Below are 13,961 nucleotides of genomic sequence, written 5' to 3' on the forward strand. Positions count from 1 at the left end.
TAATAATTCATACATTTATACAACATTAATAATTTCAAACAACCAATTTCAATGCACAAGTCGCTTATTGTTCATGTCTTTACGTAAAGATATTAAACATTTTTAGAAAATAATATTTCATTGCAGTCAGACTGCTGGTCTGCCATGTGAGCTTTTATTTTGAAGGCTCCAACCGGAAGTCCCGTATCCTTTGACTTGACACAGGTTTGTGGCGGACCCCTCCTGCAGCTGAGCGCTGTGTGATCCTCCGAGGTGACGGAGCCTGCTGATCCTGCCCTGGTGCAGAGGGAGCCGAGCGGGGACAACGCACCGCCTTCGGCCGCAGCCTCGGACTCGGGCCGGGGATGGCGTCGCTCGGCGTGGGGCTGCATCTCATCCGCAAGCGGGGAGCAGGCAGGAGCGCCGCGGTGGAGAGGAGGAACCTGCTTACGGTGTGCAGGTGGGAAATCCTCACTCTGATCTCTGTTTTAATGATGAACAGCAGCTGACGGCAGGTTTAATAATGTCAGAGGGACGCGTTTGTTCAAGATTAGCTCCATCCGTCTTTAATAATCTGACTTAATGTGCACACAGAAAAAAAAGTCATTCTTGTCTCTGTTTGCATTAAAATATTGCTGAATACATATCAAAACGCCATCTGACTGACCACAGGTACATTCCTCTGTTGTGTGTATTCTGCACAATATAATAATCTCTTTCATTCACATAATCACACACAAATACACACCCACCACCACTAGTAGCCTCCATTAAACATTCATGTAAACACATTTCAGTTTTAATTACCCTGGTAATCAGTTAAGAGTAGGATTAAGACCAGGATTTAGACAACTCCACCCCTCCTAAAAGAGTTTGGATTAGCCCTCAAAAAATTTGTAAAACATTTGTAAAATATTCTATTTTCCCATAGTGATGGTCTAAAGACAGTTTCAGATCACTACTAGGGATGCAATTCAAGTAAATAAGTACTAGATACTTTTTTGCCTCAAATTTTCAGATGAGTTGAGAAACTATTGTGGACAATGTGTGTTTTTGCACAGTAAACACTCCTGAAAGCCACACTGAGGACATAACCCTGCTGTCCTCAGTGGGTGAGATGCTGAGGTGTGTCGCCGCCCTGTTTCTCCCCCTCTCTTTGTCAGTTTAAGTGAAATGCTATCTGCTCTGTGTATTGATTTGTGGTGCTCTCGGTGTTGCTGGCAGATGTCAGTTACTCACTGAAGGTCCCTGTGGCGCGTTTGAGGGGTCAGACGAAAGGGAGGATACGGAGGTGTAGCGTTTTATTTGGGTTCTGAGAGAGTGTAACAGTTCAGAAAACAGACCGATAATCCACCACCTGCTCCAGCTGGTGTCTGCTCAGCCTTTTTTGAGTCTATTAGTTTACAAAAGAACAAATATAGTTTTCAGGCTTCTGTATTTCTTCAGTAACATCACTTTAAACAAATGCAAAGGGGGCGTAATTAGACACAGGTGCTCCTTGCTGAACTGTGTGGTCCTTTCTGGCCTCTTTCTGCCTCCGCACCAGCTATCAACTAACTCACCGACTGGCATGAGCGGAGGAGTGAAAAGAGTCAGAAAAGTGATGGCAGATTGTCAAAATGAATGAAGAGAAGATAAAATTTCACTGGAACTAAAGAAAGATGGAGGAAAATAATATCTTGCATATATTTTCCCTTTTGTGTTTGTCAAAATTTTTCTTTTTCCACACTGTGAGACAGTATTTTACTGACATAAAATTAATCAGCAACTATTTTGATAATAGATTAATGATGTCAGTGTGAAACATGCCAAATATTCCCTGGTCCTAAAAAAGATTTGATGCTTTTCTTTGTTATATGTGAGACTAAATTTAGTTGGACAACAAGCAACTCCAATGTCACCTTGTCCCCTGAGAAATTTTAATTGTTATTTTTTGCAATATTTTTTCTGACATTTCACAGACAAAAATATCTATAATCAAGAAAAAAGGTAATTTATAGTTTGTTTGCAGCCATAGTAACATATATTCATAATATGAGCTGAGCATGATTTATAATGCTGGGTGAAATATTTTCTGTGTTTTTTAAAGCTGCAAATCCTGGATGTCTTGTGCATCATTTTAAACACGTCACCCGAGCTCACAGTATTTGGTAAATTCGAAAACTTGAGGATCTTCCATAGATTTTTTAGTTGGTTTAAATAATGCTCGTCTGCACAGCATGAGGTTGCAGCTTTCAGGAAAGTGTAAATCCCTGCTGGAAGTGTGTGTGAGAGAAAAGATGAGACTCTGCTGTACACAGCTACACACCGACCATCGAAAAGATGCCAGATGTTTTTTAATCTCATGCTGTCCAGACGCTCTTCTCTCCTGTTCTGCAATTTGAGTTTGATATTTGATATGTTCTGTTTTTTGTGTAGATCCTCATTGTAATATTATAATTAATAATAATTAATATGTCAGTAAAGTGGGATATGTGGTGGAATTATTCTCTTCTTTCTGCAGATGTTGATGTCATGTGTCTTAGGCCAAACAAGTCTCTTAACTTGTATTGTTGCTGTAATAAATGTCCCAAAGATATTGCTTTAATCAGCCAAAAGTTACGTCAATCATGAGTCCCAGGATGTGGGTAACATCTTTCATTCATAAGAATGACATTGAGATGCACAAAACAGGCCATTCACCGTTTTTGTTATGAAGGAAACTGGCTGATCGATTATTGTTGTCAGTCGCCTAGCAACAGGGCTCTCACAACTTCAGTCCCCTCAACGCCAACACTGTATACTCGACCTTTAATGTCGGAAAACACAACCCAATGAGTTATATTTGAAAGCAGCGTGATGTTAAAACAGCAGTGTGGGCAGACAGTATTGGTGATGCTTGGAGGCTGTCTGACCCTAAAGGGATTTATTCAGGTCAATCGGTCTGATGCACCTATCGCCACGTTTCAATCACGGCTACAGACCCACCTTTATACAATAACCTTTGAATCCCTGTAACTATTAACGGTCCCATATTACACAAAATCTCTTCTCTTCTGTCACTTGTGAGACCGCCAAACTCTAACAGAAGACCATTCTCTCACTTTTTCACCTGATCTCTCAGTAAATGTGCGTGAAAACACCTCATTTAGATTTGGCTCCCCTTATGATGTCATAAGGGGATCTGTTGATCATGTGACCTCCTCCAGGTCTTCAGTAGGTGGAGTCTCCCTGCCAACGAAAACCTCCTGCATCCACCTCTATGTCTGCCATTGTTTTTTTACTCACTAACACCAAGTCAGGGTAACACTAAGATGTCGAATACGAAAGCGAAGCTCGGAATTTGTTCTGTTTGTCTAAAACTGAGCGTGCGGAAAGAGGCTGAAAAAAGCTGCAGCAGCTTTGTCAGCCATGACAAAAATAATGTGTTTTTTGCACATTAAACCATGTAAACCAATTAGCGTAGGACCTTTAATATAACGGTTAATTGTCCTAGTTTTGTCTATAAAGTTATTTAACTATTGAGTTTTAATTTGATTATGGCTGCTATATTTAAAATGTCCCTATAAAGCACTTTAGTCAAACATGTGAAAACGAGCTCTATACTTTCTTACTTTCTAAATACTTTTGACAACTACTTGTGTCAAAACCATCTTCACATGTTTCTTCACATTGACTGGAGGTCCATGTGCCTAGATCTTTACCCTGTGCATGTTAAAGGGAGTAACTAAGAGGATATGAGCAAAATACTCTGTGCAGAGGGGAAATTAGGTCTGTCCGAACTGCTGTGCGGAGCAGGGTTGTTTTACAAAATGTGTGTAAGCTAATATACATGATGTGTGATTAAAACTCCTGCAAATATTCATGGGAACAAGATTAAATCTATCAGCTCTTACACAGGAAGCACACACTCTGTGGTCACCCTGCTGCTAAGCAACGAGATAAAGAGACATGAAGCCAGATTATTTAGCTGACGTTGTGGGCCACACACAATTTGGCAGAATTTTCAGAACACGCCGACACACACATGGCAGCCTTGTCCATTAACTGTCCTTCCTGTCTAATTAGTTGAAATCAGATTAGGCGGGGCCGGTCGGTGCACATGAATGTTGCAGCGGGCAGCACGTTATGACTGGTTTCATCACAGGAGATTAATCAAAGCCTCATTACAACAATAAACATACAGAGTTCGTTATAAGTTAATTAACATGGGATCCTCTTATTATTGTTTCATCTCATTTGCATTTGGTAAAATTACCCATCCAAGTGTGTCTTTATTTTTAACAGTCTGGGATCACACAGCAGCAAAGAAAGTACTTTATCATAGTGGATGATAAGATGTCATTGTTAGAAAGGTCAGGGACAGACCCCACACATACTTTAAGGGATACCAGTAATATTAAAGCTCCAAGCAGGAGAGGCGGAGATATCCTGACTTTTTAGTATATGTCAAACTCCAAAAACACACAATAAAGCAACCAGCTACATCTTTTCACCAGGTAAGTAGCTGTAAAGCTCCATGCAGTCTCTTTGCTTTATCTGTATAATGTCCAAGCCTGAACCGGGATGACCCCTGGTGATAACTTTACTACTTACTCTGGGCTTTTATTTTAGTGAACTTACCCTTTAAAGTTCGATCAAATAACTGATTCATCTTCTTCTGTGTTCAGGTTTTCAGTGAAGACTCTGCTGGACCGCTCCTGTTTCGAGACAATAGATGACTCATCTCCAGAGTTTATTAACTTTGTTTCCATCCTGGAGCACATCCTCAGCCATCGACTCAAAGGTAAAACACGTAGGCGACCCTCCTCTCATCCATATGCATACACGCAGATGCAGAAATGTCGCCCAAGTTCACTTTAAACATGCAGGTCACTAACCCATACAGATATATGTAATATCAGAACTGAACAATGCAATGTTATTTCTCTCATTTTGCCTTGATAGTTGATAAGACGGTGACAGGACACACGGGGAGAGAGAGAGATGGAGGGATGATGTGTGTTAACAGTTCCCAGCAGGAAATGAGCAGGGGATGTTGTGGTTAAATCTATCCTTATATCACCAACCCATAAGATCTCCCTAGTAAACAATATTTTAAAGTGAAATTGCATCTCACTTTAAAATATGGGCATCTCATTTCCCTCAATAGGCTGAAAACCAGACTAATCTGTGAATGACCAGTATTTCAGGTCTCTATTTTACATGTTTCCCACCCGTAACAGCAACTTAAAGAAATTTAAGTCCAATGAGCACACAGTTTATGTTTCTTAAACTGTGTCCCGCTGTCATTTATATGTAAGTGCAAGTAGAAAAGTAGATTCCAGCTTGTAAAAATCTGTTTCCTTCTCTTTTCCTCTCAGGTCAGACAACATGGTTTGGCTATGAGAGTCCCCGCAGTTTCTGGGATTACGTAAAAACTGCCTGCAGTAAAGTCCCTCATAATTGCATCCGAAGCATCGAGAGCATGGAGAATGTGCGATCATCGCGGGCTAAAGTGAGGATAAGAATTTATAATTACCTAAGGCGACAGGGAAGTAAATAACTTTTATCTTCAAGCCATCAGAGAGTCAAACACAATTTCATTGAAAAACATATTCAACCCTTGTATGGTGTTCGGGTCTGTGGAACCTGTTTTCATTTTTTTATCAAGAGAAAAATGATGAGTAAATATTGATGAGTCTGAGTTTGAAAAAATTATTAATCATATAATTTTTCTTTTGATAAAGAACATGAAAACAGATGAAATCGAGTCCCACAAACCCAAACATCATACAAGGGTTAACATTATCTAAGCTATAATGTATTTATATACACAGCATCACATGCTCTACTCCAAAGTATCCTGACCTACAGCATGCACATAATGCACCAGGGGGCACTTGTGATTTTAGCTTGCTATGCGTTAGCCCTTTAGAAAAAGAACAAAGGGAGCACAGTCAAACAATGTTAAGAACACACATCCGCATAAAACGTGACTCACATCTCTTACCCCGTGGGTAAGAGAGCAAACAGCTGGAGCTCATATTGTTCTTCAGTCAGACTGTAGGTGAGGACAAGACTCACACACCTGCTGAGGTCATGAACATAGTCTGTATAAGAGAAGTGGACGTAGCTTCTTGGTCTGAAAAGTGAAGCCAGTGCTAAAGAGACAACAGGGAGCGACTCCACTGCCCCCGAAAATGACCCTACTTCTCACTTGATTTATTACCTCAGTAAAATCAACACAGCATCATCATTTAGTAAATGATGGTCTCCATTTAGAGTAAAATAGATAATAAAGCAGGATATGCTTTAGGAAGAGATCACTTTCTGAATAACAGAGATGGTCTTCTGGCTCCAAACTGGAGGCCTCAGAACAGCGAAAGGGGGATGTCACTGTGGCTATGTCCCCTTCTCATATACAGTCTACGGTCATGAAAAAGCAGCTTTGTGTTTAAGACAGACAGGTAAATTTGAAATTATATTGTTGGCTTTTTTGCCATGAGAGCTGATGAGAATAAATATGACTTTCTGAACTTTTAATTAGAATCAGCATTAAAAATACCAGGAAAGGGTTTACATGGTTTCTAGATGACATTTTATTAGCAGCCGTTTCGTCGAGGCTTATTATCTATATATACCACTCAGAGGGTCGTTTTTAGCCATGCTAGTGGTGTGGCTTTAAGGAAGGTAATGTCAGTAGGCCTGTCAGTCTGCGACTCCACCACTTTGGTACAGACTGATACATCCTTACAACTGATGGTTGTCAGAGGATGAATCATACAGATACACTCACTTCTCCTCTTGTGCCACCACCAGTGAAGTGAATGGACTGACACAACATTTTGTACAGACGTTCATGGTTCTAATGTCCTCTGACGCCACCATGAGGTTGACGTCTGTGGTTTCGAGCGAAATGTCCAGACAGTTTTAATGGATTGTTGTGAAAATAGCTACACACATTCATGTTCTCCTAGAATGAGTTATAATCCCTCTGGTGGTCCTATGACTTTTCATTTAGCTTAAAGCACTGCTGTGCCTAAGCACAGCTAGCATGGCTGTATACTCTCCATCTTGTTATCCTGTGTAGGCTTTGAGTGGTGATATGAGCTTCCACTAACAGCTCAGTGTTACTGGTATCTCTTTGCAGGGCAGGGCGTGGATCAGAGTGGTCCTGATGGAGAAGAGATTATCAGAATACATCTCATCTGCACTGAGGGACTTCAAAACAAACAGGTGCTCATATACTACACACACAATTTCCTCTTCAACCTTGCTATAAACATTTTATCATATCCAGTGTATTTTGGGAGGGTCTCTCTCCAGCATCAGTCTGCTGCAGGATAATTTAGATTTTTTTTATCACACATCCTGCAGCTGCACATGTCTGCTCTACTTTGCCTTTAATACTGAGTTGGTTTTTTTCTTGAATCCTTAATTTTGAATTCCTGATTCATTCTCTCTTAATTAGAGTTTGGTCTAGACCTGTTCTTTATGGAAAGTGTCTTGAGATAACGCTGTTGTGAATTGGGGCTATATAAATAAAGATTGATTGATTGGTTGACTAGATCTAGAGGAATGTGAGCTGAATTCGTGCCAGTAATGTGTGCGCATGTGTGGACTGTAGGAGGTTTTACGACGACGGAGCGATCATGCTGGGAGAAGAGGCGGGGCTCTTAGCAGACACACTCATCGGACTCAACACCATTGACTTCAGGTACTGATCGTGTAGAGCTTGCTTACTGTAACTCTTCAGTCCTGCTTTCTCTCCCCGTTGCCATCATTAAAGTAAAAATCCCTTTTGAGGAGATTTGAGGATGATCTAAAAAGCTTTCCTCTTACAAGTTAAAAAGGAGAATGTAGGTGGGAAAAGAAGCTCCTCCTCTTGACTGAGATTGAGATACATTACAGATTAAATACTACGTGATATATAGGACCTGGACAAAATATTAGAAATACGTTTCTGACTAATGTGTCAGCAACTCAAGTAGATTACAGTTTTATGACTTTTTAAAGCAAAATAATGCAACTACCAGAGATACGAAGAGGCCACAGAGTTGCTGCCTAAAATGTAGGTGCATCACTTGCAAACATTGCAGAGTTATGTGACAGTGTAAGAGATGGACAAGGCAGGAACAAGGCAGCTGCATTAGCAAAGAGGAACACTTAGCGGGATGTTTGCTGAACACTATAAACAGTGTCTTCGAATATATGTAAAATCAAGTACGATCTCTCTCTCTGTCCTCACCAAAGTGATACTAATTCATATTTACTGCTACCTTAAATGAGATTAGTAGAAGAGATATATGAACATCAAAAGAAATGTCTAAAATAATGCTTTCTTAAAATCTAAAGTAATATAAAATCATATAGAGATTTGGAAATTAGATGAAAAACAAATCTGTGTATTTGGTAAAGCAGTAGTTGGGGTCACATTTGGACATTTTAGATAAAATGAGATATTGGCTAAACTTAAAGGTTCTGAAGAGGAAGTCATCATCCTTTGACCCTGCGAATACAGGATAAGAATAAGGACAAGTACAGCATCTATAAAAAGTGCCCATCTGAAGTCAAAGGAACACTCCAAGCATCTCTTCGGCGGGGCGATGTCAAATCCTTGAACATTCTCTGGTGTCCAGTTGAATGAATCATTAATACGTGCGAAGAGTATATTGCACCACTATAAAAGAGGAGACGATGCTTTGATTTTTCCGACCCGTCTTCTCTCTTTAGCTTCTGTCTGAAAGGAGAGGGTCTGGACGGCAGCTGCCCCGCTGTGATCGACTACACGCCTTACCTGAAGTTCACTCAGAGGTGTGCAAGGTCCAATAATTACCATCGCACAGTTCATCATCAGTCAGTTTGATGCATATTTATTTGGATTTACATGAGCCTTATATTAACATGGTTATCTACAGCAGAGTTACCAAAATAAAAAAGTAAAAGTTTGAACTATGAAAGGAAAGACTTCATAGTTTAGGGGGCCCTCAGGATGCTTTATGCCTACCACTGCTGTGTAAGGATTGTGTACTAATGGGAGGCAACCGCTGGTTTCCTGTGCAGTGCGGATAGCATCAGCAGTGACGAGGAGGAGATGAGGACTCTGGGGAGTAGTGGCAGTGAGAGCAGCACCCCCGACAAAAAGGCCACTGCGGCCTCCATCTTCACCGAGCAGAGCAACTTGGTCACCAAGTGCAAACGCTTTGAGCAGAAGTATCGCATGGCGCTGGAGCAGAAGGTAGCACCTGTGTGTATATGAACGTGTGTGTGTGTGTGTGTAGCTTTGCTGATGTTTTGGGATAAACAAATTGGATGGTAATATATGCCAAACTGACATTTTCGTTGATGCATGATGATTAGAGACTCAAGTTGTGAAATGCCAGGAGGAAAAGTGCTCTGTGAAGACAAACACACATTCAGCTTGATCTTATTTCTCACATTTACACCATCCATAATATTTCTTCCCTCTGTGGCTTCAGCTCATATTCAACGTGATGCAGCTGCCCCAGTCTCTGCTCTCCGGTTGTTTCGTTTGCTTTGAGCCGAAACAGAGAATTCAGACGGGTATTTAAACAGCAGTGCCTGCACGGCAGTAAACAAACATGAAAGATTAATGTGTGTGCTCCCGCGTGTGTTTGTCTCAGGGTTACCTGGAAGAGCTGGTGCGTCTACGAGAAGCCCAGCTGTCAGAGGTCATGTCTCATAACAAGGCTCTTCAGCAGAGCCTAGCAGACACGCACAACTCCCACACACTGGAGAAAGAACAGCTCGAGTACATCATACTGGAACTACAGGACCAACTGTAAGTGCAGGACCAACTCTGTGTGTGTGTGTGTGTGTGTGTCTGGGGGGTGGAGAGGACTTTGCGGCAGATCCAGCTGTGAATTTGACATTCAGAACACAGCAAGACACCTGGAGGTTGCGAGGTGGTTTGTTGTTTGAGTTGTTGAATCAGTTGCAGTCAGTGCTGCTTTTAACCAAGAGGAAGAGCTGCATCAGCGCCGTGTCTTTCCATTAATGTTCCAATCAGTGAGAAAACGCTTTCTCGGTTTGATCACTAAATCAATGTAGGCTGCAAAGTTTGTCAAGAGGGTCTGTGTCAATATCTTTGGAAATGAACCTGCAGTCTCAAGCCAGTGTGATGAGTCAGTGAATGTTTTTAAATGCAAATAAGAGTGAAAAGCAAAGTGATGTCCACTCAGTATCCAGAGTGGGATACTGTGATGGTGACCACAGCCTGAGAAACGAGATGTGAGTCAAGATTTAGAGAGTAAAATATGCAGGTAAAAGTGTGATCAGAGATGGCTGAAGTAAAATACTTCAGATCAGAGTGTTTGATTTGTTTTTTAAAAGAAATAGTAACAGATGAGTGGGTTTTCCTGTGTTGGTGAGCTCCAGGCCACACTGGCTGCATGAGTAGCGCATGTGCGATGCAGAGCTTGTTACTTTTTTATGTCAGCACCCATGATAACCGGTTAGTGCAGCTCATGTGTGTCTCGGCTGTGACTCATCTAGAAATTCGGCATCTCGCAAATATTTTCTTTGACACTTGCAAGACAGGAAAAATAGACAGCATGATTTGTGACAGTCACATTGACATCATACCAGCAACATTACACACCTGTCACTATACAAAAAATGCAAACATATATCTTTTTTTAACTCAACACTTCCTGTATCAGTTTCAGATTAAAAGTCCCTTCAGGCTTTTATTTGATGCATGCAAGCCACAGCAGATCAGTGAGGCAGACGTCACGCGCAGGTAGATGTAGACGGTGAGGTACGGCCTTAGGCAGAGATTCAAGGTAGCTGATAGCAATGATCGATCTGTGATTATCTATTAATAGCCAGTGATATCATCTGGCTGATCTATCAGCCGGACATTAGGTTTTATAGTCTTTTGTCTAAAGTGACTGCATTTGTCCAGATTGGATTTCTTCCTGCATTGAATGACCCCACCACCTGTCTGTAACTCTGGACACTGTCTGTTCTCTGCAGGACAGTGCTGAAGAACAATGATTTGCGGTCCAGACAGGAGTTGACAGCCCATCTGACCAATCAGTGGCCATCTCCTGTCACCCTGGATGCCAACGCCGTAGCCTTGGACACGCTGCTGTACAGGAAGGGCACTGGACAGTGGGACGAGTACGTAGATGAGTCCTACGGCGTCCAGGTTTAGTTTGGTTATGTATAGGGCTGCAACTAATTATCAGCTAATTAATTGATTTGTAATTGATAGCTCTAATGCTGCTCCATATGAGCAATGACATGACATGATGATTCTAACTTGAACAAAAACATGGCTCAGAGAAAACTATGGCTTGTTAGATCTACTGCTGTCTGGGATCAGTGGGCTCGAGCTGTGAGTGAGCACTTGAGAAAGCAAAATATGTACTTTCACAACACATAAGATAGAAGATACAATGTTCCTCTCCACTCAGCAGCTCTGAACAGCGGACCATCTCTCTGTGTCAGAGGCAGCAGTAGATGGAGTTCTCCACCCTGAACAGTGCAGACTACTTCAGGAGGCAAATCTAACCTTTCTAAACGCCCCAGGGACACAGCCACAAACTCTAAGATCATATTTAAAATTTTATTTCGATATAACAAGAACACAAACTTTGAAAATGAGTTAATGATTCCATTATCTAGAGAAACCGAACTTTGTTATCTCAAGATAGTGGAATGTAATTAACGCCGAATCACGAGATAACAAAATTTGTTTTCTCAAGTTAATGATTTTGTCTGATAACGGGTACATTTATCTCATTATCTCGAGAAAACAAAAGGCAGATTTCTTGAGATCAAGGGATGATTATGGAGAACTTGAAAATGTCTGGCTCATTTGATGACAGCTGATTATATCCTTCAGAGCCAAGGGTGTGCAGCCTAATGCTATAAAATAAATGCTATAAATAAACAGAGTTTCTCAACCTACTGCTACTCCGGCTAAAATCACAGCTAAAGATACAGAGAATAAATTATACTCCTGGTAACCTTTTTAAAATACAAAGATTATTCAAAATTGCCTCAATTTTGCATTTAGTGTAGCAGAGACAGGATTTTTTTTAACTCACTATATGAAAATCCGTAATAAGAAAACAATGCAAAATTCTATTTTGAGGACAAAATTAAACGGAAGACGGCCATATTTCTATTTTCAGTTCTGAAAGGGATATCGATTGAGAAGAAAGTACAAGGATTATTGTTGAATCACCGGTTATGTATTAACATCCCTATTTCATGCCAACTTTACAGAATCAAAGCTGGTGATGGACTTTTGATGTATATTTATCTCTACATATCTTTGATTTAAGAATTCCTAAAACAATCAATAATGATTCAAAGACAATGTACCAAGAATTTATTAATTTTGATTATCCAAACTATTGTTTAGTCTATGAAATATAATATAAACTAATATCTAGTTTTAAGAAAACCAGCATCATCATTTTGTTTAAGTAATTTAACAAGAAAAATATCAAAGTGGTTGCTGATTCACCAAATGGTTGATAAATTCTTTCAGCACTAGTTATGTGTGCTCTTCTCTGCTCCTCTGTTTGCAGGAAGAGTTTCCAGAGTCTGGAGCAGCTGTCTGCAGACATGAGCCTCTCCCAGAATTCCCTTGAACCGTCACGCCCACTGAGTCTGGACGCCAGGACGGCCGGCACACACTGGCCCCACCAAGGTACGACTGCCTCTGTAAGTAAGCACCGCTGTCCAGGAAGGTCTCCCCGTGGAGGTATTAATCATACATACCACGTGTTTTAGGTAAAGAGGAAACTCCGTCTCTAAGAGGTCTGTGTGGCTCCCTGACCTCAGTTGCCAGCTACAAGTCTCTGGCCAGCCTGAAGTCCAGCGAGTGTTTGGCCAGTCCTGCAACGGAGGTCAGCAGCCCAGGCGTCACTCCGTCATAGGGAACGAAGAGCTAAAACAACCGATTACCACCAGGGCCGGACAATCCAGGAACTTTCTAAATGTACGTGATACTGATTTGCTGTTTGTAGACATTTATGTTCTTTATTCAAAGCCCAGAGCTTGAACAGATGGAAGTCAGATTTGAAAGTTGTTCTTTGAATTGCGTTTAAACGAAAGCTCCAACAGGCTGAACCTCTGACTCTTCATAGAGGATCTCCAGCTGTAACTCCATCAATACGTGTTTAAATTATTTTGTTTTGTCTGTGTTATTTTTTTTTTTTTATATGTGGAGCATCATTCTTTTCCTTTATGGGAACAGTAAGTTGTAAGATTTACCATGTCACTTACTACAGTATTGACAACACGGTCATGAGAAAGTGTTTTCACCCCTCTCGAAGAGATTATAGCATGCTGGGAACACAGACTGTTGATCAGATCAGAGTTTGGGAGGAAACATTAGAAAGCCTCAGTTGGTGTTTAATCTCTCGTCACTACCAATCGTTTGCAGCAGCTGAAAGTGTCTTTAATCATCTCCTCTGCTGCCACTGAACTTAGATAATTGTTTAATCTTAAAATTCATTTGATTTATGACGGTGACTGCACCTCCACTTTTGTCAGATTATGTCATCAAAGTTTTGCATAATGTGGACTCACTCTTTGTTATTGGGTGTAAATGTTCTTGATGCAGTATCACATTGTTTTGTTCTCAGGTAATGATCACTATGATTAATATTCAGTTCTTTAGCTTTATCTGATACAGACAATTGTTCCCTTTAAATATTCAGTATATTAATGTGTAGTTATCACAAATAGATTGTTCCTAAAACTCCGTGAACTTTTAGGACTCAGTAAAGAATATCTTGCAACAGATATTTTAAGAATGACAAACAAGTGTATTTGCAGAAGGTCGGTATGATGTAGTTTGTATTATTGGTGATTAGCTGTGTGCCTCATGACATAGCCTTTCGCTCATTCTAGCAGTCTCATTTGCACACACACAGCTGATGTTTTATTTTTTTGCCTTTTACCCTTAATTTTGAATAAACTCTGCTTACTCCAGCAGTGAGAGTTTGATGGCGACATTTGAGTTTCTTGTTGACAAT

General features: G+C 40.7%; 1 protein-coding gene across 1 annotated transcript; it reads left to right on the forward strand.

Annotated features, from left to right (window-relative positions):
• The first annotated feature begins 210 nt into the window (after positions 1-210).
• On the forward strand, positions 211-13,930 carry rundc3b (RUN domain containing 3b). The gene is made up of 11 exons (XM_070835325.1): positions 211-439; positions 4,629-4,744; positions 5,322-5,455; positions 7,091-7,176; positions 7,568-7,657; positions 8,674-8,754; positions 9,004-9,178; positions 9,585-9,742; positions 10,939-11,085; positions 12,507-12,628; positions 12,712-13,930. The coding sequence occupies exons 1-11, from the start codon at positions 345-347 to the stop codon at positions 12,855-12,857; spliced, it is 1,350 nt and encodes a 449-aa protein (XP_070691426.1). The 5' UTR covers positions 211-344; the 3' UTR covers positions 12,858-13,930.
• Positions 13,931-13,961: the final 31 nt, after the last annotated feature.

The sequence above is a fragment of the Pempheris klunzingeri genome, chromosome 8, assembly GCF_042242105.1.
Source record: "Pempheris klunzingeri isolate RE-2024b chromosome 8, fPemKlu1.hap1, whole genome shotgun sequence".
Classification (NCBI taxonomy): Eukaryota; Metazoa; Chordata; class Actinopteri; order Acropomatiformes; family Pempheridae; genus Pempheris; species Pempheris klunzingeri.